General features: G+C 57.9%; 11 protein-coding genes across 11 annotated transcripts; 5 read left to right on the top strand and 6 right to left on the bottom strand.

Moving 5' to 3' along the window:
- Positions 1-647: 647 nt before the first annotated feature.
- Positions 648-1,681, top strand: BXZ73DRAFT_38429 (proline-specific peptidase; the record flags this gene model as incomplete). The annotated part of the gene is made up of 3 exons (XM_048018189.1): positions 648-1,130; positions 1,187-1,353; positions 1,420-1,681. 3 exons carry the CDS (start codon positions 648-650, stop codon positions 1,679-1,681), a joined length of 912 nt encoding a protein of 303 aa, XP_047883086.1.
- A 220-nt stretch (positions 1,682-1,901) lies between these two features.
- On the bottom strand, positions 1,902-2,412 carry BXZ73DRAFT_96077 (uncharacterized protein; the record flags this gene model as incomplete). The annotated part of the gene is made up of 4 exons (XM_048026979.1): positions 1,902-2,042; positions 2,100-2,120; positions 2,184-2,330; positions 2,401-2,412. The coding sequence occupies 4 exons, from the start codon at positions 2,410-2,412 to the stop codon at positions 1,902-1,904; spliced, it is 321 nt and encodes a 106-aa protein (XP_047883085.1).
- A 684-nt stretch (positions 2,413-3,096) lies between these two features.
- Positions 3,097-4,128, top strand: BXZ73DRAFT_73300 (proline-specific peptidase; the record flags this gene model as incomplete). Its single annotated transcript, XM_048021870.1, has 3 exons — positions 3,097-3,579; positions 3,627-3,793; positions 3,867-4,128. The coding sequence occupies 3 exons, from the start codon at positions 3,097-3,099 to the stop codon at positions 4,126-4,128; spliced, it is 912 nt and encodes a 303-aa protein (XP_047883084.1).
- A 2,096-nt stretch (positions 4,129-6,224) lies between these two features.
- Positions 6,225-8,037, top strand: BXZ73DRAFT_96075 (RTA1-domain-containing protein; the record flags this gene model as incomplete). Its single annotated transcript, XM_048026978.1, has 10 exons — positions 6,225-6,240; positions 6,641-6,757; positions 6,809-6,953; positions 7,015-7,127; positions 7,189-7,211; positions 7,275-7,352; positions 7,406-7,445; positions 7,506-7,704; positions 7,759-7,829; positions 7,892-8,037. 10 exons carry the CDS (start codon positions 6,225-6,227, stop codon positions 8,035-8,037), a joined length of 948 nt encoding a protein of 315 aa, XP_047883083.1.
- A 266-nt stretch (positions 8,038-8,303) lies between these two features.
- Positions 8,304-9,563, bottom strand: BXZ73DRAFT_38539 (PrpF protein; the record flags this gene model as incomplete). Its single annotated transcript, XM_048018215.1, has 1 exon — positions 8,304-9,563. One exon carries the CDS (start codon positions 9,561-9,563, stop codon positions 8,304-8,306), a length of 1,260 nt encoding a protein of 419 aa, XP_047883082.1.
- Positions 9,564-10,097: 534 nt separating this feature from the next.
- BXZ73DRAFT_86659 (GMP synthase) lies at positions 10,098-12,221 on the bottom strand (the record flags this gene model as incomplete). Its single annotated transcript, XM_048024276.1, has 11 exons — positions 10,098-10,115; positions 10,168-10,273; positions 10,324-10,373; positions 10,427-10,686; positions 10,732-11,144; positions 11,193-11,326; positions 11,383-11,598; positions 11,656-11,796; positions 11,851-11,963; positions 12,016-12,115; positions 12,165-12,221. The coding sequence occupies 11 exons, from the start codon at positions 12,219-12,221 to the stop codon at positions 10,098-10,100; spliced, it is 1,608 nt and encodes a 535-aa protein (XP_047883081.1).
- A 223-nt stretch (positions 12,222-12,444) lies between these two features.
- Positions 12,445-18,166, bottom strand: BXZ73DRAFT_86658 (exonuclease II; the record flags this gene model as incomplete). Its single annotated transcript, XM_048024275.1, has 19 exons — positions 12,445-12,751; positions 12,803-13,006; positions 13,060-13,352; positions 13,411-13,547; positions 13,596-13,641; positions 13,694-13,987; positions 14,045-14,295; positions 14,346-14,990; positions 15,050-15,194; positions 15,248-15,369; positions 15,423-15,576; positions 15,631-16,085; positions 16,145-16,324; positions 16,379-16,623; positions 16,677-16,992; positions 17,066-17,344; positions 17,402-17,440; positions 17,493-17,548; positions 18,126-18,166. 19 exons carry the CDS (start codon positions 18,164-18,166, stop codon positions 12,445-12,447), a joined length of 4,209 nt encoding a protein of 1,402 aa, XP_047883080.1.
- A 1,089-nt stretch (positions 18,167-19,255) lies between these two features.
- On the top strand, positions 19,256-20,337 carry BXZ73DRAFT_86656 (uncharacterized protein; the record flags this gene model as incomplete). Its single annotated transcript, XM_048024274.1, has 3 exons — positions 19,256-19,398; positions 19,456-19,840; positions 19,891-20,337. 3 exons carry the CDS (start codon positions 19,256-19,258, stop codon positions 20,335-20,337), a joined length of 975 nt encoding a protein of 324 aa, XP_047883079.1.
- Positions 20,338-20,555: 218 nt separating this feature from the next.
- BXZ73DRAFT_73297 (PEBP-like protein) lies at positions 20,556-21,159 on the bottom strand (the record flags this gene model as incomplete). Its single annotated transcript, XM_048021869.1, has 3 exons — positions 20,556-20,821; positions 20,894-20,998; positions 21,051-21,159. The coding sequence occupies 3 exons, from the start codon at positions 21,157-21,159 to the stop codon at positions 20,556-20,558; spliced, it is 480 nt and encodes a 159-aa protein (XP_047883078.1).
- Positions 21,160-21,974: 815 nt separating this feature from the next.
- On the bottom strand, positions 21,975-22,972 carry BXZ73DRAFT_73296 (phosphatidylethanolamine-binding protein; the record flags this gene model as incomplete). Its single annotated transcript, XM_048021868.1, has 4 exons — positions 21,975-22,299; positions 22,371-22,632; positions 22,696-22,800; positions 22,855-22,972. 4 exons carry the CDS (start codon positions 22,970-22,972, stop codon positions 21,975-21,977), a joined length of 810 nt encoding a protein of 269 aa, XP_047883077.1.
- Positions 22,973-24,332: 1,360 nt separating this feature from the next.
- On the top strand, positions 24,333-26,746 carry BXZ73DRAFT_73295 (alpha-ketoglutarate-dependent sulfonate dioxygenase; the record flags this gene model as incomplete). The annotated part of the gene is made up of 9 exons (XM_048021867.1): positions 24,333-24,485; positions 24,615-24,808; positions 24,885-24,916; positions 24,989-25,108; positions 25,196-25,355; positions 25,436-25,632; positions 25,703-25,778; positions 25,889-25,955; positions 26,525-26,746. The coding sequence occupies 9 exons, from the start codon at positions 24,333-24,335 to the stop codon at positions 26,744-26,746; spliced, it is 1,221 nt and encodes a 406-aa protein (XP_047883076.1).
- Between the last annotated feature and the right edge of the window lie 768 nt (positions 26,747-27,514).

Here is a 27,514-nt window from a genome sequence, read left to right as displayed (position 1 = left end):
TGTGGTTTCGCCGTCCCAACAGCACGCAGAGACTAGCTAGAGAAGTACTAGGATAGCCTGTAATCTCGCCTGAGTCGGACTGACGGCGGGGCGCGCGGGCCGGCAACATTGGAGCCTTGCTACCCTCAGCTGAAGGGGTCCACTGTCTCGACCATATCCTTGACCTCTGCCCTCCACCACTCTTTTCGATACATCCCATCCCTATCCACGACACTTTTGCTTCAGTTTCCGGCCGCAACATTTCTATCGATAGAACACGTCACCGCAATCCCGGCGCCCATAATTCATGAAGCGGGCGAATCTTCACTCAAGCACACCCTCCCCGCAAAGTGTGCCATACAATAACTTTCCTGGAGTGCTGGAACTTGAGTAGCGCATACAGTGAGTCCTACGATCTTGCATACTCTGGCCATTATCCAACCCCGTCTGCAGCTCTGTTTACTGTCATCGAGCAACATGCACCGCCCACATTTGATTTCTCGCCTAAGACATCGTCCGACACCGCCGGGGTGGAAATCACCCGCCCGAACGAGCGGTGGACACATCCTTTGGACAGCGCGGAGTCTGGGGAAGAGTGTGATATATAAAGCCACTATCGCTCGATCCAGGTGCGCCATCGCGCCCGCCCATCTTATCCCCTCATCACCATGGAAGGCGAGTGCGAGTTCAATGTCCTCGGTGTCGAGAAGACGTGCAAGACGTGGTACAAGGTCTTTGGCGACCTCAAGTGCGGCAAGACGCCCCTCGTCGTCCTTCACGGTGGCCCCGGCGTCGCTCACAACTACGTGCTCTCTATCGCCGACCTCGTCCAGACACACGGCATCCCCGTCGTCATGTACGACCAGCTCGGGTGTGGCAAATCCACGCACCTCCAGGAGAAGAACGGCGACACCGGCTTCTGGACCGAGCAGCTTTTCGTGGACGAACTGCACAATCTCCTCGATCACCTCGCGATCCACGACAGTTACGACATCCTCGGACAATCGTGGGGTGGGATGCTTGGGTCGCGCTTCGCGACGCAGCGGCCGAAGGGGCTGAGGAGGCTCATCCTCGCCAACTCTCTTGCGAGCATGGCTTTGTGGGTCGAGGCTGCGAACAAGCTTCGCTTGGGTCTTCCTGCGGACGTTCAGGTGCGCATACTGTGCTCCCTGGGGTTGTGCGGGAGCTCATGCTGACGTTCTGACAGGAAACGCTCACGAAGCACGAGAAGGACGGGACGACGGACTCGAAGGAGTACCACGATGCTATGGACGTCTTCTACGCCAAGCATGTCTGCCGCGTCAACCCTATGCCGGAGGATGTCGTAGCAAGCTTTGCGCTTCTTGAGCAGGACCCGACGGTTTACTACACGATGTGCGCACACACCCACTTCGCGTCCCTCGACCCGAATATGCGTTCTGACATTGACCGCTCTGCCAGGAACGGCCCGTCCGAGTTCCACATCACCGGCTCGCTCAAGACGTGGTCGATCATCCCCGAACTGCCCAAGATCAACGTCCCGACGTTGATTCTCAACGGCCTTTACGACGAGGCCCAAGACAGCGTCGTGCAGCCCTTCTTCCAGCATATCCCTTCGAAAGTGTGGTGGTTCACGTTCGCCAACTCGAGCCACATGCCGCATTACGAGGAGCGGGAGTTGTACATGCAGCGCGTTGGGGACTTCTTGTCGATGGATATGTGAAGAGAGCGCGAAGATGAATGTAATGCTGCCAGATAACAAGCATATGGATTGTTGCACGCCCCGTCTTCTGTTGGCAGTCATCGAGTCTTGACCTGGACGGCCCCTGAGGACAATTCGGCACTCCTTTCTGGTGTTGAGGCGCGTGGAACCGGCTTCCCTAATCTCCACTGTCGCTGTGAACAACCGCCCCCCCCTCCCCCACACACACTCTGGATCTCGCCTAGTCCTGGATAGGACGGCAGAGGACTCGAAAGGTGTACCAGAAAGCGGTCTCCTTGGCCAACTGAGCACCGTTCACCCATGTGATGGACCCGGTGCCCTGCATTGTATATCCGACCGCCTCGTACATCTTCACGGCCGCCTGGGCGTGGAAACGGGGGCGTCAGCGCAGCACGTCAGTCGATAAATTGGCACGCACCCCGCCGGCCATGGTCTCGAGCTCGGCAGGTCGGAATCTTCTCCTTGCGAGCCCGCGCAAGTGACGCCCATGACAAGGACGTACCCCGGCCTCGACGGCCTCGAGCAGCGCCTTGCCCGCGCCCTTCTTGTGGCAGGACCGCTTGATACCGATCAGCTGCAGGTCCCATGCGCCGAGCTTCACGCCCCCATCGAGCACGGACTCGACGAACGCGCCGTACTCCGCGAGGAACTGCGCGCACAGAGCGTCAGCCCGCCGCGCTCGCCAGCTCCGGTCCCGGACGCCAGCAGCGGGCGAGGACCTGCGCACTCATCCGCGTACAGCACCACCAAGGAGACCGCTCGCAAGCCCCTCGCGGACCTCCGCGCTCCTCCGCAAGGAGGTAAGTAGACGCGAGGCTAGGACTAAAATCTACATCTTCAAATAATGAGAGTAAGGATATAAAGATAGATTGGAGCTTACAGTGATACCAACATGTGCTTGTCTGCTTCGCAGTGGAAGAAGAGCGGAGGGGACCACTTCCAAGAGCTTGTGCGCATACACCGCGACTTAACGGGACCAAGGACCAGTAGCCCACAACGTGGCGTAGACGAAGCAGTGGAGAACAAAATGCAAACCGGAAACTTCTGCCACGCAACTTCACTATGTATGTGTGCAAAGCGCCGGAATGTCTGCTGCGTTGGAATTGTCGTCGAAGTTGCACTCACGGCGGATTTGAAGCTGGAGCGCACAAGTTCTGTTCACGAAAGAGTCTATTAATAACGTCTCTTCCATAGGCGTCTGCCGACCCGAAACCGTCCGAGACCCCCGAACCCCGTCCAACCCGTCCGGAACCTGTACGTTTTCACTGGGACTCATCGTCCGCCACAAACCACACGAACAAGGGGGTCGACAAAAATGGTCTGGACAGCGCGGAGCTTGGGAGACGAGTGATGTATAAAGCCACCATCGCTCGATCTCGTGCCAACGCGCCTGCGCAACTTTTCCCCTCATCACCATGGAAGGCGAGTGCGAGTTCAATGTCCCCGGTGTCGATAAGACGTGCAAGACGTGGTACAAGGTTTTTGGTGACCTCAAGTGTGGCAAGACGCCCCTCGTCGTCCTCCACGGCGGTCCAGGCGTCCCCCACAACTACGTGCTCTCTATCGCCGACCTCGTCCAGACACACGGCATCCCCGTCATCGTGTACGACCAGCTCGGGTGCGGCAAATCCACGCACCTTCGGGAGAAGAACGGTGACACCGACTTCTGGACCGAGCAGCTCTTCGTGGACGAACTACACCATCTCCTCGATCACCTCGCGATCCACGACAACTACGACATCCTCGGGCACTCGTGGGGTGGGATGCTGGGGTCGCGCTTCGCGACGCAGCGGCCTAAGGGGCTGAGGAGGCTCATCCTCGCCAACTCTCTTGCGAGCATGCCTTTGTGGGTCGAGGCTGCGAACAAGCTCCGCTTGGATCTTCCTGCGGACGTTCAGGTGCGCGCACTGCGCCAGCTGGAGAGCTCGTGCTGACGTTCCGACAGGAAACACTCACGAAACACGAGAAGGAAGGGACGACAGACTCGAAGGAGTACCACGATGCTATGGACGTCTTCTACGCCAAGCATGTCTGCCGCGTCATCCCCATGCCGGAGGATGTCGCAGCAAGCTTTGCGCTTCTTGAGCAGGACCCGACGGTTTACCACACGATGTGCGTACACACCCACCTCATGGCCCTCCACCCGAGTATGAGCTCTGACGAGTGACATCGTCCGCTCTGCCAGGTGCGGCCCGTCTGAGTTCCACATCATCGGCTCGCTCAAGACGTGGTCGATCATCCCCGAACTGCCCAATATCAACGTCCCGACGTTGGTTCTCAACGGCCATTACGACGAGGCACAAGACAGCGTCGTCCAGCCCTTCTTCCAGCATATCCCTTCGAATGTGCGGTGGTTCACGTTCGCAAACTCGAGCCATGTGCCGCATCATGAGGAGCGGGAGTTGTACATGCAGCGCGTTGGGGACTTCTTGTCGATGGATATGTGAAGAGAGCGCGAAGATGAATGTAATGCTGCCAGATACCAAGCTTGTGTACTATGGACTGGACGGTCCTCGAGGGAAACTCGGCAGTGCTCTCCACCGGGGTTGAAGCGCATGAAAGTGGTTTCCCTAATCTCGATGATCAGTTTGAACTGTTACTTCTCAGGGCCATGGGTGGGTAAATCGCTCTTCGGAGTGACGATTGGTACTGAGTCAGCGTGATGGACAGTGAGTGCAATGGTGTTACATAAAGAGCCATCATCCCAAGTGATCCGCAACAACATGCGGGATCGGTATATCATACAAATCTAGCACTCCATGGAGCCTCTTCATCAGGCGAGCATTCCAACTTGCTCCGCCACGACAAACACTGTGACCGCACTCGACCTCCAGTCGTGCGTTGTTCGTGGGCGTCGCCCCGGCCCCAGTTTCGATTGAGGCGGGGTCCCCCAACCCCGAGAGCCTGCGCGAACCAGCGTGCGTTGAAACCGACCATATTCGTCTCCGCGTTCACGGACTGGCCGACCTGTGCCGCGAACGTCGCCGGTTTCAGGTTGGTCTGTGTAGACGATGCGGATAAGGACCTTGGGAATAGTGCCCAGATCTGACTCGTCTCACCGAGTCCTAGATAGGACGGGAGAAGACCCGAAGGAGGGTCCGAAGACGTGCCAGAAAGGGGCCACGTATCTTGCAAAAGATGATGACCAGAGGTGGCGCCCATGCGTTCGTCAAGTCGGGGGCAAGGGTTGGTAGAGATGCGAGGTGCAGCAGTGAGAAAAAACAGGGGGGCGAGAAGGGCCGGAAAGTAGATCTTTCAGAGGTTCGGCGACATACAAGATCACCACATAGTATGTGAGTGGGCTGTCGAAGAAACACTTCTCGGACGTCTTCCGAGGGTGCAGATGTGCTGAAATCTGAGAGAACGGAAGTCGCCTGATCGGATAATCCGGGCCCCAAGCCAGAGGGCGTACGAGGACAGCAGCAGAATCACTCAAGTTGGCGTCGAGTAAGGGGCAAACTTCGGGCAGGTCCATGGCCGCAAAAAGGTCGTGGTCGAGCTGGAGCCACTTCGAGGTGTGCTGCGAAATCGCCATTTCCCGAGCCCAGTTCCGAGATCGCGAGCACCCTAGGCATGTGAGGACACTCACGAGTGAAGGCAGATCGAAACCGAGTGGTAGAGATAGGCCAGCATTGCATGAGACGCTTCCTTGAAACATATTAAATCAGCCCGAGTAGTCGCTACTACTGCCATAGAAGGCCCACCACAGCATCCGCCCAGCGATCCCAGAATATTCAATGAGCTCTTGTTCGTTTGAGTCGAATCAAGAGTTTGAGCTGACCACGGTGGCGTCGAGCAGTGGGTGAGCACCTCTGAAGTTGGGATCGTCGTAGTTTTATAGAGCCTTGATTCTAGACCTCTGGGCTCACAGAAAGCTTGCCGGGAGACGTGATGGAAGAGCAGAAGCAAGGCTTGATGTGGTCGAAATCCAGAGGGACGGCGGGCGCTGAGCCGAGAGTGCACATGGTTTTGGCGCCTACCGCCCCTCTTGTCCCCCTACTGCCAACATCTCAAGCAGCCGGTGGAAGTCCTCGGCTTATCGAGCTCGAATAGTTCGCATCGTCATATGGGACTACACGGTCAGTGCTTAATTCTTCTTTTAAACGGCTGGCTTATTTGGTTCTTCGGTCAATTCCTCTGTACTAGTACCACGGCTCTGTTCCAGCGCGGTGACTTCAAAGTGACCGTCCTTCTCAAGTATTGTGTTTGGGCTCCCCGTCCACGCGGCATGCATTAGATTAAGCCGTTTGCCAAGCACCGCAGCTGACATCGTTACGACTGCAGTCATCATGTCAGCTGTGTATAGCTTCCACTTCGCTGCGACATATCCGACTGCGCGAGACTGCGCGCGGGCTGTGCTTTATAGCATCCGACCTAACTTAGTTGCGAGCCGATCCCAGTCGGCAAAATGGGCGGCTGTGTGGGTGCCTCAGTCGCGAGGTGAGTGGGTGGGATTAAAAGCGTGACGACCTGCTGAGCGCCGTTGGGCGAGCGTAGCGTTCCTCGTCTACTCAATAATGGGGATTATTCGCCGTCGCGCCTCATGTCGCGCGTGGGCGGTGAGCAGGGAACACAGTTGCACCGAGAAATAAATGATGGCGCTACATCGACCCGTCGATTTCGATGGCACACGCAGCGCCGCTCTGCTGCGTGCTGTGCTTCTCTACAGAGCTGGTTGCGCGCATTCCTACGCCCGCAGCGTTCCCTTGGCTGTCCTCGAATCGCTGCCGTCACGATTCCACTGGTGGCTGAATCTGGGCCGACTTAAAAGCTCGTGAGTTTGCTCTTTCATCCTCCAGCCCCCCTCCCCTTCCTTCTGAGGCTCATCACCTTCTTCCAACACTTCTTTTCCGATCCTCAAGTCCCGCATCTTTTCATACAGTCATGAGCGATCTCGACAGCAAGTCGCGTCACTTACCCTTCGACAGTTCATGTGCTAACGATACGTACCATTTGCAGACGCTACCCTGCCCATAGAGTACGACTCTCATGGCCACCTGATATCTCCCTTCTACGGGTACTGGCCAACACAATATGTGTGCTTCATTTATGTTGCCCTCTTCGGCCTGGCGACTCGTGCGTCTTCACTTCTATATTTCCCCGGGCGCCGCGTTGACTGTCCAGCAGTTCTTCACTTGGGACAGGCGATCCGATACCGGACGTGGTGGCTTCTCCCCACCGCAGTGCTTGCCGGTGTCGGAGAAACCATCGGCTGGGGCGGACGTCTGTGGTCAAGTTACCAGCCCCTCGTCCAAAACCCCTTCCTGATCCAGTGCGTGGCTCCCTTCCTCTTCTTCAAGATTTCCGTATCTGACGGGCTCTCTTACCCGCAGGATTGTTTGCACCATTGTGTCCGCGACTCCTCTGGTCGGCGCGCTCTTCATCTCGTTCGGCCGGCTCGTCGTCCCCGCCGGAGAGCAATACAGCCGGCTCAGCCCCCGTCTTTGTAAGCTCCTGTTCCTGTTGACAGATTGCAATCGTGTTTGCTGATCGATGGTTTCCGACAGACGGACGTATCTTCCTGACAGTCGTGAGTACACCCAACTGCTCCCGGCTACGTGATGTCGCAGGCTAACCTCGTGTTCCCACGCAGGACTTCATCGCGCTTGTCGTCCAATCTGCCGGTGGCGGGCTCGCAGCTACCGCTGAGTCGGCGTCTGGCAGCAAGTTGGTGAGTCCGACCGTTGCGCCTACGCCGAGCCTTTTTTTGACTCGTGTGCGCAGGGTTCCAACATCATGCTTGCCGGCATTGTCTTCCAGCTCAGTAAGCGTCCGTTTTTGCTCGGTGGTATGAGATCCAGGGTCACTTACAGATTCCGTACAGTCTTCCTCGTCATGTTCGCCGTCCTCGCGATGGAGTACTTCTGGCGCCTCTGGAAGGACGTCCCGATCCGCCCCGCGCGGCTGCAGACTACCAGCTCGGACAGCACTCAGTACGAGTCCTCGCCTCAGGGCCCCATGGAGAAGCCGCTCAAGCAGCTCGCCGAGGCCATCTGCCTCATGACCATCCTCCTTCTCATCCGGTGAGTTTCATGTGCGCGCCTCGCTCGAATTGTTGACTCATACGACACCGGCAGTGCTGTCTACCGGACCATCGAGCTCGCAGATGGCTGGGACGGCAAGGTCATCCAGACGGAAATCTACTTCGGTGGGTCTCTTCCTTGCGCCCTGCCGCTGCCCGCAGACAGGAACTGACGAGGGCTGCGCTAGACATCTTCGACGGCGCGATGATCACGCTCGCGATGTACACGCTCAGCCTGGCCCACCCCGGCCGTCTGCTTCGAGACGCCGCGAGACTCCGCGCGTGGGGAAAGATCCCGCCGGGTTTCAAGCAGGAGTCTTCCAGCGTCGTATAGATTAGAATTTCGTCTGCTTCACATGCCCTGTCTGTCTCATTTCCTTTTCACCTCTTTCATCACGGACTTTTTGACATAGGCACGATCCTCTTGCCCCACGACATCATGTATATTGGCACGGACATCGCCTCCCACTGGGATAATGTTAATGTTTGAATCGTAATAATCCGGTACATCCGTCCGCTACAGGTGCATTCTCCAGCTGCCGAGCAATTTCAACATTCGACATTCAATGGACGGGTACTGCACTCCGACACCACTGACCCTCAATACCACACACTACCCTCCATCAGTCGTCTCCCCGTCCTGACCACTTGCGCATTCACCACCTCCCCCGCCTCGTCAAACTCGGCGCCCACGTCAACCACCCCTCCCGGATGACAAATTCTAACCAACCCGCCCCCGTCGCCCCCCACCACCCCCCTCCGCTCGCGCGCCCGCCGCACGATCTCCGCCGCGAGGGTCCCCGGCACGCCCGCAGCGACGCCCAAGCAGAGCCCGACCGTCATCGGCACCGCCTTGTGCACGACGCCCATCGAGAACGCGTGCACGCCGACGTCGACCCCCCGCGCGAGCTCCTCGTCCGTGGGCTCGCGGAGCACCGCGATCTTCGGCTGTGCGCGTGCGAGCGGGTCGAGCCCCATCGCACGCGCGCCGGCCTGCCGGACGCGCTCGACGGCAGTCGCGACGTCTGGGCGCGTGAGATGCGCCGACGTCGCCAGCGCCGCAGCCTCCTCGTCGCCGCGGCCGAGGCCGATGCCGAGCGCGCGTGCGAGGTCGGGCGCGGCGACGAAGACCGTCGGGTTCGTCGCGTCGACGAGCGAGGCGGAGAGGCCGGGGGCCGAGTGGAGCGGCAGGATGAGCGCGTCGCGCGGGCGGCCGGAGGGCAGCAGCTTTCCTGTTCGTGCGCCGCCGGGGCGCACGAACTTGAGGAGGATCTGCGACGCCTTGCCGGGGACGCCCGCGGTCTCGGCCTCGGGGCGTGCGAGGTCCGCGACGGCGGTGGTGCCGGGGAGCACGGGGAAGGTGGTCTCGATGAGCTTGTTAGTGTTGGTGTTGAGGCAGCGCACGGTGGCGGAGTCGCCTGCGAGGCGGGGCGCGCAGAGCGCGTGGTCGAGGGCGAAGACGCCGACCATGCTCGAGAGGTTGCCGCAGTTGCCGGAGAGGTCGAGCGCGCCGTCGTCGATGCCGACCTGGACGAAGGTGTACTCGACGTCGTAGTCGGCCGCGGGGGACGTTGGGGGCCCGACGACGACGACTTTGGAGAGCGACGAGACACCGCCGCCCATGCCGTTCAGCTGACGACGATAAATGTCGTCAGGAGAGCCCATGATGCCTTGGAAGATGGGAGTCCACGCCGCTGGATCTTCTGGAACATCCTCCCGTTTCAAAAAGATACCCTTTGAGGTTCCACCTCGAAGGAACGTCGCAGGAAGAGTCCCGGCGAGGTGCGACTGAAAGCGCCTGGCGTATGCGATCGGTGTCGCAGTTCTGGGCGTACATCGTGGCAGGACCGACGCGAGCATCCTGGTGAAGCGTGCGCTTTTATGTCAGTCATTTCAGTAGCCGCCAAAGTGAGACTCACCTGCTGGTCCAAACCCCAAGATGGTGGTCTGAGTCAACCCGCGCTGCGTGGGGATCGGTGGCAATGTGTGGCGGGTTGCCGGACCGGGCCCCCGCCGCGACACTCAGCATGTGGGTGACCGGTGACCGGTGGCCTTTAACCAGCCCCAACTGATATCGTTACATCTTGGGGTAGAGACAGTCGGCACGGTTTTACTGTCGTCATAAAACTGATGTCTTGTGCTACCTGCGTTATCCCCAGGTGTCAGGTCAGTGGCAAGTCAACGTTCTTCAAACGTGGATCGCAGCGTCTGATTGTCTGAATCTGAGCCTGCTTGAACACATGGTGTTACTGGATGAGCATTGCTGGAGCGCGCATACGAGGAGTCACTACTAATGATGTAAGTGCAATAGATTGGTTTAGATTTTACAGACATTCGTGTGTCCACAAGTACGTCATATCATGTCCGAAACGCTCTGAGCCAAAGAGCCCACGATCAAAGCCATTCAACAGTCTGAACAACGAGGTGAGCAAGAAACAGGGCACTTCGATACTGAAATACTCACAGCCGGGGGCTTCGAAGAAATGTCGTATGTAACACGGTTGATACCAGCGACCTCGTTGGTGATCCTCGAGGAGATCTGACGAAGTACTTCGGCGGGGAAGACGAACCTTCGAATGGAGAGTAAGAATAACGAAAGGCAAAGACATGTGAAGCCCACCAATCAGCAGTCATGAAGTCTTCCGACTGAACAGCGCGAAGGGCGATGACCTTGACGTACATTCGTGAGCATAACTACATTATAGTGGGCGTAGACAACTCGCCTGTTCGTACGTCCGCGCATCGCCCATGACACCCACAGCCTTCACGGGTAGCAATACAGCAAAGGCCTGGCTGATCTGGTCGTAGAGATTCGCTTTGCGTATTTCGTCGATGTAGATCTTGTCGGCCTGCTGAAGGATCTTGACCTGATCGCGGTTCACCGGACCAAGGATGCGAATGGCAAGACCAGGACCAGGGAAAGGATGGCGCTGGACAAGGTGGTTGGGGATAGAGAGGAGACGACCGAGAGCCCGAACCTCATCTGTGGCACGTGAGCACACGTAAGTAGGAGGAGGAAAACACATACCCTTGAACAGCTCGCGCAGAGGCTCGATGAGCTTGAGCTTCATGTCCTTGAGCAGACCGCCGACGTTATGGTGAGTCTTGATCGTTGCGCTCGGGCCCTTGAAGCTGATGCTCTCAATAACGTCGGGGTATAGCGTGCCTTGTAGTAGCCACTCGATCTTGCCCTTGGACTCGGCTTCCTTCTCTGCAGCAGCCTCCAGCTTAGCGGCCTCCTCCTCGAACACGTTGATGAAAGTGTTGCCAATGATCTTCCGCTTCTTCTCAGGGTCTTCGACACCCTCCAGACGAGAGAGAAAGAGGTCCGACGCGTCGACGACAGTCAGGTTCACGCCAAGGTCCTTGTTAAGCATCTCGTGTACTTGCTTCGCTTCATCCATGCGAAGCACACCGTTATCGACCATGATGGCGTGGAAGCTGCGAATATGTCAGAGTTTGGACCGAATGTGCAGCCGTAAAGCGCACCGATCACCAATGGCCTCATGCATGAGCTTTGCTGCGACAGAGCTGTCCACACCACCACTGACAGCGCCGATCACACGACCCTTCGGACCGCAAATCTCCCGGATACGCGCAATCTCCTTGCCAATGAACTCTTCCTGCAGAACGATTCAGAACGAGGCAGGAGAGCAGACAAAGGGTACGCCCCGCGTACCATCGTCCAGTGTTGTTCGCTACCACAGATGTCCACCACGAACTTGCTGATGACCTCCCGACCGCGTTTGGAGTGGGTGACCTCGGGGTGGAACTGGATGCCGTAGAACGGCTTGCTATTGTGTGCGATCGCAGCGAAGGGAGCGGTCTTTGTGTGACCAATGACATGGAACTCGGGAGGAATGACGGAGAGTTGGTCTCCGTGCGACATCCAGACCTTCACCCAATTTGAGGAGGATGCCCCCCAAGTACAGAGTAGAGGAGGCGAACTCACCTGAAGCTCTTCTCCCAGACCATCGAACAGCGCGTCAGGGCGCGCGTTCTCTCCTCCAATCTTCGTTATCTGGACCTGCGCGAACCCGTATTCACGGTGATCGCACTTCGCCACTTTGCCACCCATATTCCACGCCATCTCCTACTTCCTGACTGTCAGATACATATCACGGACTGGTATAAAACATTTGCGCACCTGGAGACCGTAGCAGATGCCCATGACCGGGACTCCGAGTTCGAATACGGCAGTATCGACGTGAGGGGCATCCTTGTCGTAGACGGAGTAAGGGGAACCAGAGAGTATGATGCCTAAGGAATAGCGTGAGCATATGTGGGTTGCTAACCATACGCATGTTCTTACCCTTCGGCTTGAAGTGGAGATCTTTGATATTTTGTGTGCAGGGCATGAGCTCCGCGTAGACGTTCAGTTCACGACATCTTCTGGTGATGAGATGGCTGTACTGTAGATGAGCTTTAGCCGGGTTGACTAGGGTGGCACTCGATGCACACCTGAGAGCCAAAGTCAAGGATGAGGATGGTGTCAAACTGGTCGTGGATCTCTGCCATGGTGGAGTGTTGCAAGAGAGGAGAGGAGAGGAGAGCCTGATCGCGTACACGCTCGCGATCGGCAGTGCGACAAATTGCAGATTAGATAGGCGCCGATTCGTTCCGGGATTTTCGGAGTCACAGCCGATACAGTCCCAAACCAAGACAATGTTGAGAGTAAAGACAGTGGTAATACAAATGATGTGCTGCGTCACTACATGCACTCGCCGATATCTGCGTATAGCTACTGGGCGATGTATGCGCCGCGACCACGTCCTCTGAATACGCCCCTGGGAGCACCGAAGCCACGTCCCCGGAAACCGCCAGGATTGGTGCCGCGAGGAGCAAACCCGCGCGACACACCAGAGCCGCGGGGAGGTACGTTTCCATTCGCGTGAGCCTGTCCCTGAGCTGGAACAGGAGGAGTGTCGGCCGTATGCCCATTGGTGTGCCCATTCGCGGCGCCACGCGTCGGCGGACCGCCACGTCCACGGTTGGGGTTCGTCATAATTTGAACAGGGCCGCCGTTACCAGGGCCATTGCGGTGTTGCCTGCTAAAACGGTTAGCTACGTGTGATCAAGACGAGAATAAGTATGCATACGTCGTGACGGCGGGACGGAAACCAGCTGCAGGCTGCATTCCTGGAGCAGGTTGGACAGAAGGATGCGGGCCAAAACGAGGATTGAACGGCTGCTGTGGCTTCTGCGCGGTGGGGTTTTGGGGATTGGTAGACGCAACAAACTGCGGGGTCGTGAGGTTGAGACATGTCCAGAACTCCACCGTCGATCCACGGTATTGCGAGCATCTAATAGTATAAGCTGAGCATGGGCTTGTTCAGATAGTGATGTGCCACAGTACCTGTCGCCCAGTGTTGAACCGGCCATGAACGCGGCATCCCACACCACGTCCATTGATTTGGCGTTCAGCCCAACGACAACTCCCTTAAACGACAGCGGTACGCCTCCGGAGTCGTTGACCATCGTCACACGATCGCCCAAAGCAAACGCCTGGTTTTGAAGACGGTAGACAGCGTGAGATGGTTTAAGGACAGCTTGGCGCGGGATGCTCTTGACGATCGCCTTCTTGAAGCTGCTCGAGGCCTTGCTTGCTGTCAGACTGTCGGTGATCTGTTCAATCTCTTTGACGGTCACCTATTGAGCGTAGTATTTTGAGCGCGTCTAGAACCCCTCACGGCACAGTACGGCGTACCTTCGGAAGTTGGTCACAGAATAAGGAAACCTGTTCGAAGTCGCGAACACCCTTCGTGCCCAGCCAGGCTTTGGCCTCCTTAACCTTGGCATCGGGGTTCTCCACGTTCTTGAAGATTTCGGAGGCCTTGGCCATCGCTGCAGCAAACGTCAGAGAACGTTGATGGTTATTCAAAATAGGCGTACCGTCGCCATTCCGGTCCAACACACGGAACACCTCAGGATACGTGACCTTTCGCAGACGTTAGCATCTTGAACGCGAGGGCATTGCACACCACACCCACCTTGTACTCGTGAAGCAGCTGGATGGTCTTGTCACTAAACTCCCAGAAACGGTCGTTCTTGCGCGAGTACTCAACGACCTTGAGCGCCTTCGCCTCGAACTTCACGCTGAGACCGAGATTGTTCTTCTGCCCATCTGAGGTAATGACCATGAAGCTCGCAGTGATCTTGGAGAGCGCCTTGTTGGATATACCAAGCATCTCGCCGACCTTGTATGAAGGGAAGTACCGGTTCTGTTCACGACTTCCCACGATGTCCCTGAACTTCATCTTCTCCTCCTTTTCCGACGGATAGAACTGTCGAGCGAAGGATGATGACTAGAGACCATCAACTGCTAAAAGTTGAACACTGACCGCCAAGATCACGGACAGCGTGTCATCAGTAGTGGCAGAGACTTGGGCGGCCACACCGAACGCGTGCTCGCCCAAGAAGAACACTTTGCTACCGTCAGGGAATTCCTCGCGGAGTGGAGGCGGCGCTTTCTCTATATACCGCGGGTCCTCCGAGCTGACTCCCGAAACGGCCATCTGGACGGCTTGCTCTACCTCCTTCTCGGGTCCTTCGTAGTCTTTGACAAACGCGCCAGTGTCCAAACGCTTCAGCCCTGTTTATACCATGATTACCTCGCCAGTCGACCAGAAGCAGAGAGCCCACCTTTGAGAGGGCGAACATGGAGAAGCACGTCAACAGTGCCGGTAATGACGCCACAGCGCTTCGAGTAGTATGTCTCGATCTTCTCCGACTTGGACTTCCACAGCCCCAAGCCCTGCTGGCTGTGCGGGTTCGAGATGACCCTCTCCGGCTTGCCCGGTATGACGGAGATCTTCTCGTACTTGAACAGGTTGTCCGAGACGGCGGTGACGAGGCCCTCCTGCAGGAACGGCCAGTTGACGAACGTCCGCTGTCCGATTATTTCGTGCGCGATGTCCTCGGACTTCCGGTGCTCGTACGTGTTCTCGATGTGTACGACCATGGACTTGTTCCGGCTCTCGGAGCCGTGCACGTTGACGCCGTGGTGACCGAGCGCGGCTGTGTGCGGGAGGGTCTGGAGGGATGGGAAGCCAGCGAGAGCTTGTGCGCCGAGGAAGACGCCATCGCAGAGACCCTTGACGAGGTGGAGGCCGTTGAGCGTGGGCAGGTCGAAGGGCTCCATCGTGCACTGGCAGCGGTGCAGCGTGGGGAAGAAGCCAGGAAGCGACGACGGGTACACGGTCGGCTCGCCAGGGTTGTATGTGAACTTGGTACTCGTTCCGAACGCATTGCGCCTCCTCTCGTCTTCTGTCAGACGGCCTTCCCGCGCTAGAATATCACCGTCAACTATGTCTGTGCGAGCCGCGAAGGCTATGCATGTGGCTCACATCCCATTGCCTTCAATAGTCGCTGCTCTTCGATGAACGGAATCTTGACGATAGCTTCCCAGTCCTGCTTCTTACCGTTGAGATCCTGTTCGAACTCGGTGGGATAGAAATCCAGGATTGGGGACGAAGGGTCGTACATCAGCTCCTGTGTGAAACGTTGAGCGGATCGCAGATAAGTCAAGAGTACAAGTGACAGACCCTGTAGGCGGGAGGGATGAGTTCTTTGCTCGCTTCTGGGAGTACGCCCATGAGCTGTTCAAACGGCCGGAAAGGCTTGCCAAATTTGAAATTAAAGGTCATCTTGTCGACGCCCTTGAGATCTATGGCACCCAAAGTGTCAGGGTAGGGACTGGTGGAGGAAGGCACCACTGACCTGAGATGCGCGGAGCGTAGTGATAGTTGTAGAACCAACTCCACGATGCAACACCGCTGTAGTAGTAGTGCATCACCCACTGTAGGCCTTCCACATATCGATAGATGAGATCCCCCATCTCCTTCGGATCGTCATACGAAAATTCCAGCTTCCCCTGCAAGACGGTGTTGGCTCATCCAATACATCTACCCAAGACGTGAAGACTCACCTTGTAGTATCCCCTCTTCCACTCGTCCATCTTGTCCCTGATCGACAGCTCGTACCGAGCGTCGAAGTCCCCATCCTTGTCATCCTCCGCCACCTTGGCCTTCGCGTACTTGTTGAGAACGCGATCCACGGCTTCCCTGGCCTCTTCGTCATCATCGTCCTCCCATTCTCCTTCATCCCCTTCTCCTTCGTCCTTGACCGCCCCATTCCCGTTCTCCGGCAATGGCTCCTCCAGCTCTCCGGGGAAACGCCATGTTACGAGATTCCTGTCCTCCGCGTCGTACTCATCCCACGCGACCGACAGGTGTAGCTCATCCGCCAGCCGGGCAATAAACTCCCTGTCTCGTGCAGGGAAGTCGTTGACCATCCTCAAAGGCCCCGCCGTTGACAGCTTCCTTCGCTCCAACACGAACGCCTTCACCTGATCGAATATTCTGCGCTGCGCCGACGTCAAGACTGGGAGGTGGACAGTCAAGACACGCTGCAATGATATAAGATCCCGCCGAGCCACGCACCAAGTTTGTTCCGCTTCCTCGCAATGTCCATCTCCTTCACGTGCTTCGCTTGCTTCCCCTTGTACCAGTTGAGATCCGCGAACTCCTTCTCAAACACCTCGCGCTCCCACTCCGCCATCTCGTCCAGAATGACCTGCAGCCTCTTCGTGTTGATCGTGCCATCCTCGTTAATGTATCCGTCTGGGAGAACGATTCAGTACTCCAGTTCCAAGGGACGCGCAGAAAGGGACGCACCTAGGCCAGGCAATGCCTTCTTATACACGTCGAACAGCTTCTCGAGACCGTTCTCGTGGATGTGTAGGTCGGGCAGGTTGGGTAGGAAGTCGTTGCCCACGAAGACCGCGAGCAGGATGAAGTCGTCTATCACATGCTCTAAGCTGTATGGGAATGGGAGCATGGGCTCGATATCGCGGAACTCCAAGTCGAGGTACTCTCGCATTAGTGCAAGGTGTAGTAGATAGAAGTTGATACTCTCAAGGCTACAATCATGGACATCAAAACCAACGCAAGAATGCCTGGGGCATGCACGCACCTCTTGCTGCCCTTGTGCTTCGAGGCAGGACCAAACTTCACCTCCTCTCGCAAGAGGCAGAAGTGGGGGTCGTGGCTCAGCAGACCCAGCATGATGAGGTCGGCATCCAGGCCGTACAAACAGTGTCGCACGTTTGGGTTGTACTCCGGCTGCGCCCTCGATAGTCGGATGTACTCCATAATCTTGTGTTCGCCTTCTCCCGGGACGTCGTGCCCTGACAACACGACGGTAACGCCCCGCCAGTTCGCATCCTCCGTGATCTTCTTATTCACGAAATACTTCAATTGCGCCGATAGCCGTGCCATAAACTCCGTGCCTAGCAAGGGAAGCGTGGCCATCTTGTAAGGCCCACCACTCGCAAGAAATTAAAACCATGAATGAGAACTCACCAGGAGTGATACAGTTGCTGTCGAATGCCTTTGTGTCCGGGAGCTTCTCCCCTTTCCTCTCCGCCTTTTCCTTGACCTCCCGCGCTTCCTTTGCTGTCCTGAACCGACGGCTCCGCTGTTGGTTCATCTTTGCTCGAGGTGCAACACCGTCAATTGCCATGAAGAACAGCTTCTTCGGTTTGATCTTGCCGAACAAGTGGTCGACATAGGCAAATATAGCGGTGAAGATCTGCTCCTCGGACATTCGAAAGTGGGCGTCCTCATCATTGGGGTGCGAACCTGAACGTCGAGCGAATGAGCGTTGGTTATGATAGATGAGACGGGTCGCCTGCTTACAGTTGTGGATGATGCCATTGAAGTCGACGTAGAGGTTGTCTTGTGACAGGAGTTAGCGAGAAGGTCGCGCGTATACAGGACGAGTACATACCGAACTCCGGAATCTTGTTCTCCTGGATGAGTTGCGAGGTCAGGGGGTAACGTTCACTGTGCCAGTGTATCAGAAACGTGATTCCAGACAGCGGAGGAGAGTTCTCACGAGATGTATCTGAAGAACTGATGGGCAGTCAGTAGGGATGCGGGGGACGACCGAAGCCTGAAGCCTGCTAACCTTCGGAATACCTGTCAAGTTTCGTTAGCGTAGCTCCGGTGAGGCACTCAAATGCTCACCCATGATGCAAGCCCAATTCCAATGTTGTACAGCCTTCGAGGGAGCGTCGACTGTCCCGCAGACCGAGACTTGTGGGGGATGGTGATGTTCAGTGCCGAAGCCGTGAGGTATCAGCGTCAAACGTCCGCGTGCCTCAACCCAATTCGAGCGCGCGCCGAGTACAATCATGCAGGCGTGCCCACTGCCATACTACTTAGATCTCTCTTTCGTTACCGCGGCCCTCTAATATCGATGAGAATACGTCCACGATGTGTTACATTAATACATGATACGAAACAGGACAAAATTTTAGTGAAATTCAAACGGAAGTTCCGCACGCAAGGATTATATCTCCCGAGGGTGACAACATTCCACGTAGTATGTAGAAACGGCGTACGGTATAGTTCCGAGTACAAATGGCGCAATATCACAAAGGAAGATGTCACGGTAGCCATCTCTGAACAACCTGAAGCAACTGGTCGTCAACTCCGTCTTCACGCCAAAAGTGAGAAGCACCGGCGACTTTGACTATCTTCAGCTCTGGGGAGGCGCTCTGCTCTCCCGATTCGCGTCTGGCGTCCTCGTTGGCTTGCCGTAGCGTATTTGACCATGTGTCGTACGCGGTAACCGAGGTGAAATCATCTTGGTCGCCGTAAACGACAAGAGTGTTCGACCCAGCGTTACTGACAAGGCTGCGCAACGCGGCGTCATACCGCCCACCGCGGAAGGCGGTGAGCCAACTGCGAGGTCCCAAAGGATACGAAAGCAGAAGATGGGAAGTCCGGATCACGCCGGATATTGGGGACTCCAGAGATGCTATGAGAGAGCCATAGGAATACCCCTTCGATTCCTTGTCAATACATCACTCCTGCTTCTTCCGAGGAAGGACACTCACGACAATAACGAGAGATGAGAGCTGTGGTGCTGCAGCGCAAGCCCATTGAACAAGCTTGTTGAGATCGTCTGCTTCACCGCCGCCAGTAAAAGAGGCGCGACCCGTGGATTTCCCCACACCTCGCGAGTTGTACCTCAGTACGGTGTACCGAGCGTGGAGAAGAGGTTCAGCGAGCAATTGAAGGACGCTGGCAGATCCGATCAGTGCGAACTCTCACCCCGTCATTACCAACTCACGGATCATCCATCCGGCCACCCAGCCAGGACCATGGGTGTAAGCATATTGCAAGCTTAGTTGTGTGTGATAGATTTGTGACATCATCCGCCGGTCCAGTAATGCCGTATTCGAGGGTAATCCCCGATGAGAGCTGAACAGTCGAGTGCTGAGCACGCGGTCTCCCCGCTGGCATAATGTGCCGACTGTGCTGTTATGTCTGAAGGTCGAGTAGATAAATGCAAGTACTTCGAGCCTGGCAGATGCTGGTGGTCAGAGATTGAGACGGTTGAGCGCCAGACACAGATTAGATTGAGCGCCTGGCCATCCAGAATTTTGACTGCAGCCCCGTTTCTCTTCTTGGACTTGGTACCACCACATCTGCCCCCTCATCCCCAGCAATCCACAAATTCGGGTTTCCTGCAAGCCTAGCTTCATGACATCTCACGGAGACCCCAACTTTCCATCAGACCTCGATATTCACCCTCTTCTCGACGCATCAGCCAGCTCAGACTCTCGATTCGATTCATGTGCTCAACGAGAGGCTATCGAGTCTTACGGGATCGCTGGACGGATCTGGTATGGCGTCCATACGTCCACGTTTATCTATGATGGCCATTCACCGATTCGTTCCAGGGAAGCGTCTCATGCAATGCTTGCCTATCTCGACTCGTCTTCCCAACCCCAACTCGAGTTCGATCCCCCTGCATTCACTCATGAGTGTCCTCGCACGCCTGTGCTCGCGATAGAGCTCGGCTCTGGAAATGGTTTTCTCGCAACACACCTCTCCAAGTGGCTCCAGCCCGACTACGATCTTCTTGTAGCCACGGACCTGCCCGAAGTGTGCCCCCTACTCGACGCCAACTTGAGTGGTTCTGCTGCCGTCCTCGTACGCCCTCTGGCTTGGGGATCATCCGATCAGGCGACTTCCGTCCTCTCAGATCTCAGCACGTTTGCATCCTCGGAAGACGGCCGAGAGGTGCTGCCTCGACAGCCCACTCACATACTATGTAGTGACCTTGTATGTCGCCGAACCTCCCAACTATGCTGCTGTCACCGATCCTCCGACAGATCTACTTTCCGGCCCTTCTCGCACCCCTGTTACGCTCACTGCTCCACCTCACATCCATACCAACTCCTGCCCCCGACTTGACCGACTCACGGTCACCACCTCTGGTCATCATCTCTTACAAGATACGTAGTTTGGCCAAGGAAACCCCTTTCTGGCATGCCTTCGGACTCTTCTTCGAGTTCTCCCCCGTCTTATCTAGGACTCGGCGAAACGACCAGGGGAGTAGTAGTCAAGAACAAGTCGAAGAATCATGGGTCAAGTTCTCGCCAGGAGACGACCTAGACGAGACGTTCGTTTTCATAGCCAAACGAAAACGAGAGTCATTACTATGGAAAATCCCCGAAGAGGACTCCGCGCTCCTCGCAGGTGTGGGCGCGGATGGAACGAGCTCCCCGAAATCGGACGATCAATTTGAACAGTTGCTTCTGATGGGCATGGACGTATAAACTGTGAGTTATCCCGTTGGTGTTACGATCGACCCTGGTCTCACCCATGAAGCGCACAAAGGTCACAGTGTCCATTAAATAACGGCCGCCCAGATCTGTAGCCTCGTACGAGAAAATTCGAGTAGATCAAGTGCATCATAAGCGCTCCACAGATTCTCCCTCATCCTAGCCATCAAGCGACCAACGCGACACCCGCCATAACCATCGCGGATGCGCACTCACCGGTGGGCGCCCCCGGGCGGGGGGCCAGGCGAGATGTAGTCCGAGACCGCGGGGGTGCTGTTCGTGAGCGGCGACCCGGCGCCGGACGCGAGCGCAGCGGTGTCGCTGCTGAGTTGGACTTGCGCGACGAGGTGCCGGACCTGGGCCAGTGAGCGGTTTTGGGGCGTCGGGGCGTCGGGGTCGAACATGATGAGCACGAATCTCTGGCCGGTGAGGCTGGCGTCCGAGGACGTCAACGCGTACTGGGGGCGCATGGTCGTCTCTGGGTACGTTCAACGGGATTGCTATTGATGAGCCCCGTTTTCACAGGAGACGGTGGTGGGGTTCTGCTCACGGTTCACAGAGATTGGCAACCCCGGACTGATCACAATGGACTGGTTCGAGGTCGAGTCTGTGTAGGTGACGTCGAGGAGGGCCTTCGGAGTGAAGTCCGCGATATCTGACGGCTTTGGGTTGAGTCGCATGAAGAAGATTGAAGCACGGAAACTCACCGTCGGGGATGATAGACACGTTCTTGAGAGCGTTCTCAACGTCCGTTGGCGTCAACGCACTCACAGACGAAGCAAAGAAGAAGGCAGCGGCAGCGGCAGACGCGCGCATTGTTACGACTCCGGGCTAAAAGATTCCAAGGTAGTGATGAAGACGGGGCAAGGAACAAGAGGGCCTTTCGAAGGGTAGAAAGACGGGACGAAGGAGAAGGTGAGTTCCTGCTCTTGTCGAGGAGGTATTGTGTCTTATATATGGTTCGAACTTGGCTGCGGTGTAGATATTTGGCGGCGCAGGTCTCTTGTCCTGTTCAGATCACAACATTCTCCCAGCTTGGTAAGGATAACTTCGCCCCAGAGCCGATCTGATATCCGCCAAGGACATCAAGCGGCATCCGTGGATGACCGTATACGCGCATGTCCATGCATTTCGCTCACGACTAGATTGGTGAGACGGAATGCCGAAAGGAACGCATCTCAGGCTGATGCGGCCACTTCAGTCCATCAACGGGGATGTCCGGCAGCGAATGCCCGTTAAAAATCGTCTCCACATCTTTCACGTTAATTTCAAAGCTGTGGACTCATGTCAAGCTACGACGACAAAAGCATCGGGAATCGGTAGGGCATCCAGCTGGACACTTCGCCGCGCAACGCCGGTACACGGGTCATCTGCAACGTCAATGTGCCAGGTCTCGAGACGATCTGACCACCAGTCAGTTGGGATATATCGGAAAACGCGCCTCCGAGAGTGTCGATATGTAACACCAGTTTCTTGCGTAGACCGCGCGGGCCGCCAACTCTGGCACGGCGCCAGTTGTTTCAAGTTACGTTCACCTGTCGATGATCCGCCACGGCATTAAACACGACTTTTTTTTCGCCCTGGTCACCCCGCATACAGCTGCTGCATATCGGTCCCTGCGCGAAGACCCATCACCAAGCGACCATTCCGAGGCTCACCACGACAGCCACCACCGTCGCCGCAACCGAACTCCCAACCCCACCCCGTCCCGCCGCGCCTGTGACACTATTCGTTGGCGATGCCCCGGCCCCAGTCGCAGTCGAGTTTGACTCGTCCGGCGTAGCATCGGGCGTGTTCGGGCCCGACAGGAAGAAGTTGCTCACGACGGGGTCCCCGAGCCCCAGAGCCTCCGCGAACGCGCGCGCGTCGAACTTGAAGATGGACGACGACGCGTTCACGAACCGACCGACTTGCGATGCGAACGACGCCGGTTCGTGGTACAGCACCACCGTGTACCTGGAGCGTAAGGTCAGTGACCATTGCTTTTCCTTTCAACGCCGGGACGCGAGCGTCGTAGGTGGAATTACCGGTGGGCATCCCCGGGAGGGGGCTGGGGGTTGATGTACTCCGAGACCGCGGGAGTGTTGTTCGTGAGCACCAAGCCTGTCGCGGACGCGAGTGCGGTGGTGTCGTTGCCGAGCTGCACCTGTGCGATCATGTGCCGGACTTGCGCCAGCGACCGGTTCGCCGGCGTTGGGACGTCGGGGTCGAACATGATCAGCACGTAGTTCTGACCCCCGAGGGGGGTGTTCTGGGACGTCACTGCGTATTGCGGGCGAACGACCGTTTCTGTTCAGATTCAACCATGAGATGACTTCTTTGGGGGGGGGATACGGTCGAACAGTAACTCACGGTTCACAGAGATAGCCTTGCCGGGGTTGATCGAGATGGACTTGTTTGTGGCCGGGTCTATGTATATAATGTCGAGAAGGCCCTGGGGAGTGAAGTCGGAAATGTCTGCCAGATGGCTTCAGTTTCTTGTGAGTTTCCGCAGAAATCTCTGGAACTCACATTCAGGGATGATGGACGCATTCTTGAGAGCATTTTCGACATCGGAAGGGGTCAAGGCAGCCCAGACGGACGAGACGAAAAGGAGAGCAGCGGCACCGACACAACGGGTACGCATCATCTTAGGCTGATAGGCTGCTAGAAGTGGCCTGCAAGCGAGGTCGAAGAAGGTCGCTTAAGGGGGAACGGGGTTAAGCAGGCCAGATGGAAGGAAAGTGAGTGTGTATGCTCACCGCTGGCGTTTTGGCTTATAAACACCACGTAGATCGGGCTGCGATGCAAGCCGGTCGGTCAGCCTCGCCTTGTCCACTGAGTGTGCTAGCCTCCGTGAGCCGCCTTCCCCCTGAAATCGATAGTATTTCCAACACGCCTCTTGGAAATCAACAAGCCTGAGTTGAAGCTTGTAGACATGGTGATGCGAATCCTCGCGGCGGCGTGGCAGGTTTGAAGTTGGGTCGCTCAGGAGGCTCCAGGAGCATAGGAATAGCGAAGTAAGACGGCACATTGACGAGACATATCTGTGATACAGGTCCAGAAGAGCGAGACAGACTCAGCGTGAAGACGAGATGAAGGTACGCGTAGATCTGCGTAGATGCGCGCAGAGCAGGGCTGTCTTATCATTACTGGTGAACCGAGACGCTTGTACCGGTCCGTCCGATCCGAACATTAGCGCCTTCGTTCCCTTTCAACGTTTCAACCTTGGGCGCCAGTGTCGGTATAACTGCCTCTGCCAATGTGTGCGTGCTGAGGCGGGATGCGATCCGCTGCGTCAACACTCCGTCTTTGGCAAAATCCATCTCGACATATCTGGGAGCTTCACTTATATTGCATTCGGCAATGTTTGCAACACTAAATGACAGTGAGATCTCAGCCAAGAACTGCGCGTACGTACCAGACCTTAGTAGAAGTCCCATAAGGTCGCGAAAGCTAATCTATAAACAGTCTCCCGCATCCCAGGAAGCGCTGAATGCATGATCTCGGCTACAAAAAATCCTGCTCATCCGGAACAAGAGTGAGTGGCCGAGCCCACATGGGCCAGAGTTCCAACGTTCAAGGTGCGCCATTCTCGCGGAATGCTCACCAATCGCGCAACGCATATATGTCTAATGGCGCTCTCTTATCCCCAGCCACGACAGTTTCGCGTCATCAAGCGCCGCCCGGCATACCAAACTTCTCTCCTTCCCATCACGCAATACACCCCTTCTCTCGCGGCACTGATAGTTATCTGCCCCCAACCCTCCTCTCACCCCGCACAAAATGGTTAAGCCCCCACGTTTCGGCCCCCACTGGACATCCCCAGGACAATCATAGACATGGCGCGTCCTCACACTAGGATCACGTGGTGGGATTGTCGCAATGCCGTCTTCCACGCACGCAAGCCTTCGCAAGGGGCGGATGGCTCCCGATATGTGACCGGCCCAATATCGCACGCATATAAAGGATCTAGACTTCCCGTGGCTATCCTAGTCGCACCCATCCCAATGGCCCCCGTCGCAACCGAGACCAACGGCACAACCACCACCAACGGCGTCAGCAAGGCGCCCGTCAAGGCTAACGTCCTCTTCAACCCCTTTTACTCCCCAGATACCACCGGTGACGTCAACGACACCGACTACAAGTACGCGAAGTACAAGGTTCGTCATGATCAGCCCTGGCTTGTCGCCACCCGCGACGCTTTTGATGTTGATCGGTGGATGCACGCCCCCTAATGAACGCCGACCCACCAACGCCATGGTCCGACTGTGCGGTCCTGCTGTAAACAGCCGCGATTCCCGGATGTCCACTGGGAGCCCCTCGACGGCAACCTGCCGGTGACCGACCGCGCGCAGTTTGCGGACCCCGAGAAAAAGGCGCTGTTCGCCGCGGCGAGCAAGATCCAGCACCTCACGCCCGCGATCGGCACGGAGCTGTCCGGAATCGACCTCAGGCAGCTCACCAACGCACAGAAGGACGAGCTGTGCGTGTCCCATCTCCTTCCTTGTCGTTCACCCGACGTATCTGCCAACGATCGCTCACGTCTGGCGTGACTGCAGGGCCCTCCTGGTTGCTGAGCGCGGAGTCGTCTGTAAGCACCCTCCCACGTCGATCCTGCGCGTCGCGAAAGAGCACTGACGGATTGCCGCGTCGGCGTCACCAGTCTTCCGCGACCAGGAGATCACCATCGAAGAGCAGCTCGAACTCGCCCGCCACTTCGGCCCCCTCCACAAGCACGCCACGACGCCCGTCCCGCGCCAGCCCGGCCTCGAGGAGGTCCACAGTGCGTGCCTTCCCCTCCGCGGTCTCCTGTCCGCGTTCCCTTGCGACGGGAGCAGTAGCCCTCAGCTGACGTGCTTCCCGCCCGCAGTCGTGTACAACGACGGCACGCGCCGGCCGGACCCCAGCGCGTTCTCCAAGATCGAGCTCTGGCACTCGGACGTCTCGTACGAGCTCCAGCCGCCGAGCACGACCTCGCTCAAGCTCATCACCGGCCCGCCCTACGGCGGCGACACGCTCTGGAGCTCCGGGTGCGTCGCAGCTATTTTCTCGCGTCGCCGCTCCCGTGCTGACCGAATGACTGCGTGGGTATCGCGCCCGGATTCCACAGCTACGCGCTCTACTCGTCGTTCAGCCCCGGGTTCCAAAAGTACCTCGAGGGCCTTACCGCCGTGCACAGCGCGGTCGCGCAGGCCGACGGGGCGCGCGCCGCGGGCCTTACCGTGCGCCGCGAGCCGGTCGAAAGCGTACACCCCGTCGTGCGGGTCCACCCCGTGACGGGCTACAAGTCGATCTACGTCAACCCGGGTGCGCAACTTTCCGTGCTCCCGCCAGGGTTGTATGCTGACGCCGGATCCGCTCTCTTCGTTCTATGCAGGCTTCACTCGCCGTATCGTCGGCCTGCCAAAGGCTGAGAGCGACGCCATCCTGCAGCTGCTCTTCTCACAGATTGCGTGGGTGCCTATTTCCTCATTCAATGTTTGCTGCGGCGCTCACGTTATGGACCTTACTCGTCGCGCTGCGCGGGCTTCCACTTCCATTGATCTCCTCGATGGCGCGACAGGGACAACCCTGACTTCCAGGTCCGCTTCCACTGGGAGGTGAACTCGATCGCGTTCTGGGACAACAGGGTGAGTCCCTGCAGCCCGCCCCGGCATCTCCGCATCTCCACGTCGCCACCGCCGCGGGGTCCTCAGGGTATGCGCCTTCGTGCGCGCCACGAGGACGTCGCGAGCGTCCCCGGCATCTCGTCCTCGGGGCGCACTCTATCTCCACCTCATTTCACCTTCACCCCGCGCTCGAGCCCGCGTCCTTGTTCTTCTTACTCTTCCTCTGCGCACGCGCGCGCTGGGACGCTGCGCCTTCCGTGCCGGCGCCCGTGCGTCCCAAGTCCACGTTCCCCTCTTCCCTGCACCGCGCCGCACCCCAGCTGCCGGCGTCGAGGGACCCCTATCCTCCCATCCTCCCCGTGCACCGCCATTCCTCGGATCTCGTCCTCACCTCAATCTCGCGCCCCCGCGTTTGCCCACACGCACGCCGCCCGCCGTGCCCCCACATCTCATCTCATCTGCGCACCCCTCGCTCCACCGCGGCGCGGCGCATCGCATCGCCAAATCTCGCCCTTCTCTTTGCCCACACCTCCGCCCCCCTCTCGTGACCGAGCTGACGCCGACCCTTCCCCCCCAAAAAAATATCACAGATCGTGACGCACTCGGCGACGTTCGACTTCTTCCCGCACGTCCGCCACGCGCTCCGCGCGACCCCGCACGGCGAGCGCCCGACGGCCGTCGCCGACTACGAGGCCGCAACGGGCAAGGCCGCGCGGCTGCGGGACGAGTGGGCGCGTCTCGGCGTCGCCCCCGGCGAGCCAGAGCCGTCCGCCGCGGCTGCCGGCCGGCCGGTCCGCGGGTACAACGACTGAAATGCCTGCAGCTGGCTGCTGAGTCCCGCCCCCAGGGGCTGGGCTCTGCGCGGACGCGCGGGCTCGGAGCTTGGGTTCGGACGGCTGGGCGTCCGGCGGCCGCAGAGTGGGGAACTCGAAGCTGCGGAGGGCGGGAGCCGGGGCACGGGAACCTCTGGTCGCGCGCGCTCGTTGGGCGCGCAAGGGTGTATTAACTTATGTCGCGCGTGCGGAGCAGTGTGTAGCATGAAAGCCGGGTTTTGGTCTCTCAGGACGCCGAGGCAGGGTTCCTCCGTGGTCGCGCGCGCGCCGTCAGCATTGAATCCATGTATGTACCCATGCAACGCTGTACTTGTACGAATGGAAACACCAGTGCAATGTCGCCGGCAGCGCTTGTGAACGAATGGATCCGGATTCCTGGATTCCTCGCCGACGCTCTCACTCGGCGGTCCAAACGTTCAGCGGTGGAGCTACCGCCCAGATCGGAGCCGGCACTCGACCGGGCTGGAGGTGGCACTGGCACGCGCCCGCGCCCGCGCTCGACGTCGGAGGCGCGGGCAGCGGGCAGCGGGCGCAGAGCGGATCGCCCGCCACGCGCCGCCACTATCATGATCCGTGGCGTGGCGGCGCGTGGCGCGATGCCCCGGCCGCACCCAACGATCGCGTGTCGTCCGAATCCCGATGCGGCGATTGCCCCTGCCCCGCCCGCCGATTGGCTGCCCCCGAGTCCCCGACGGGACGCGCCGCGCGATCGATCCGCCGCGCTGGCTGCCGCGGCGCCCGATTGCG

The sequence above is a fragment of the Epithele typhae genome, assembly GCF_022376455.1.
Source record: "Epithele typhae strain CBS 203.58 chromosome Unknown BXZ73scaffold_2, whole genome shotgun sequence".
Taxonomy (NCBI): Eukaryota; Fungi; Basidiomycota; class Agaricomycetes; order Polyporales; family Epitheliaceae; genus Epithele; species Epithele typhae.
This window is presented reverse-complemented; position numbering and strand designations above follow the sequence as displayed.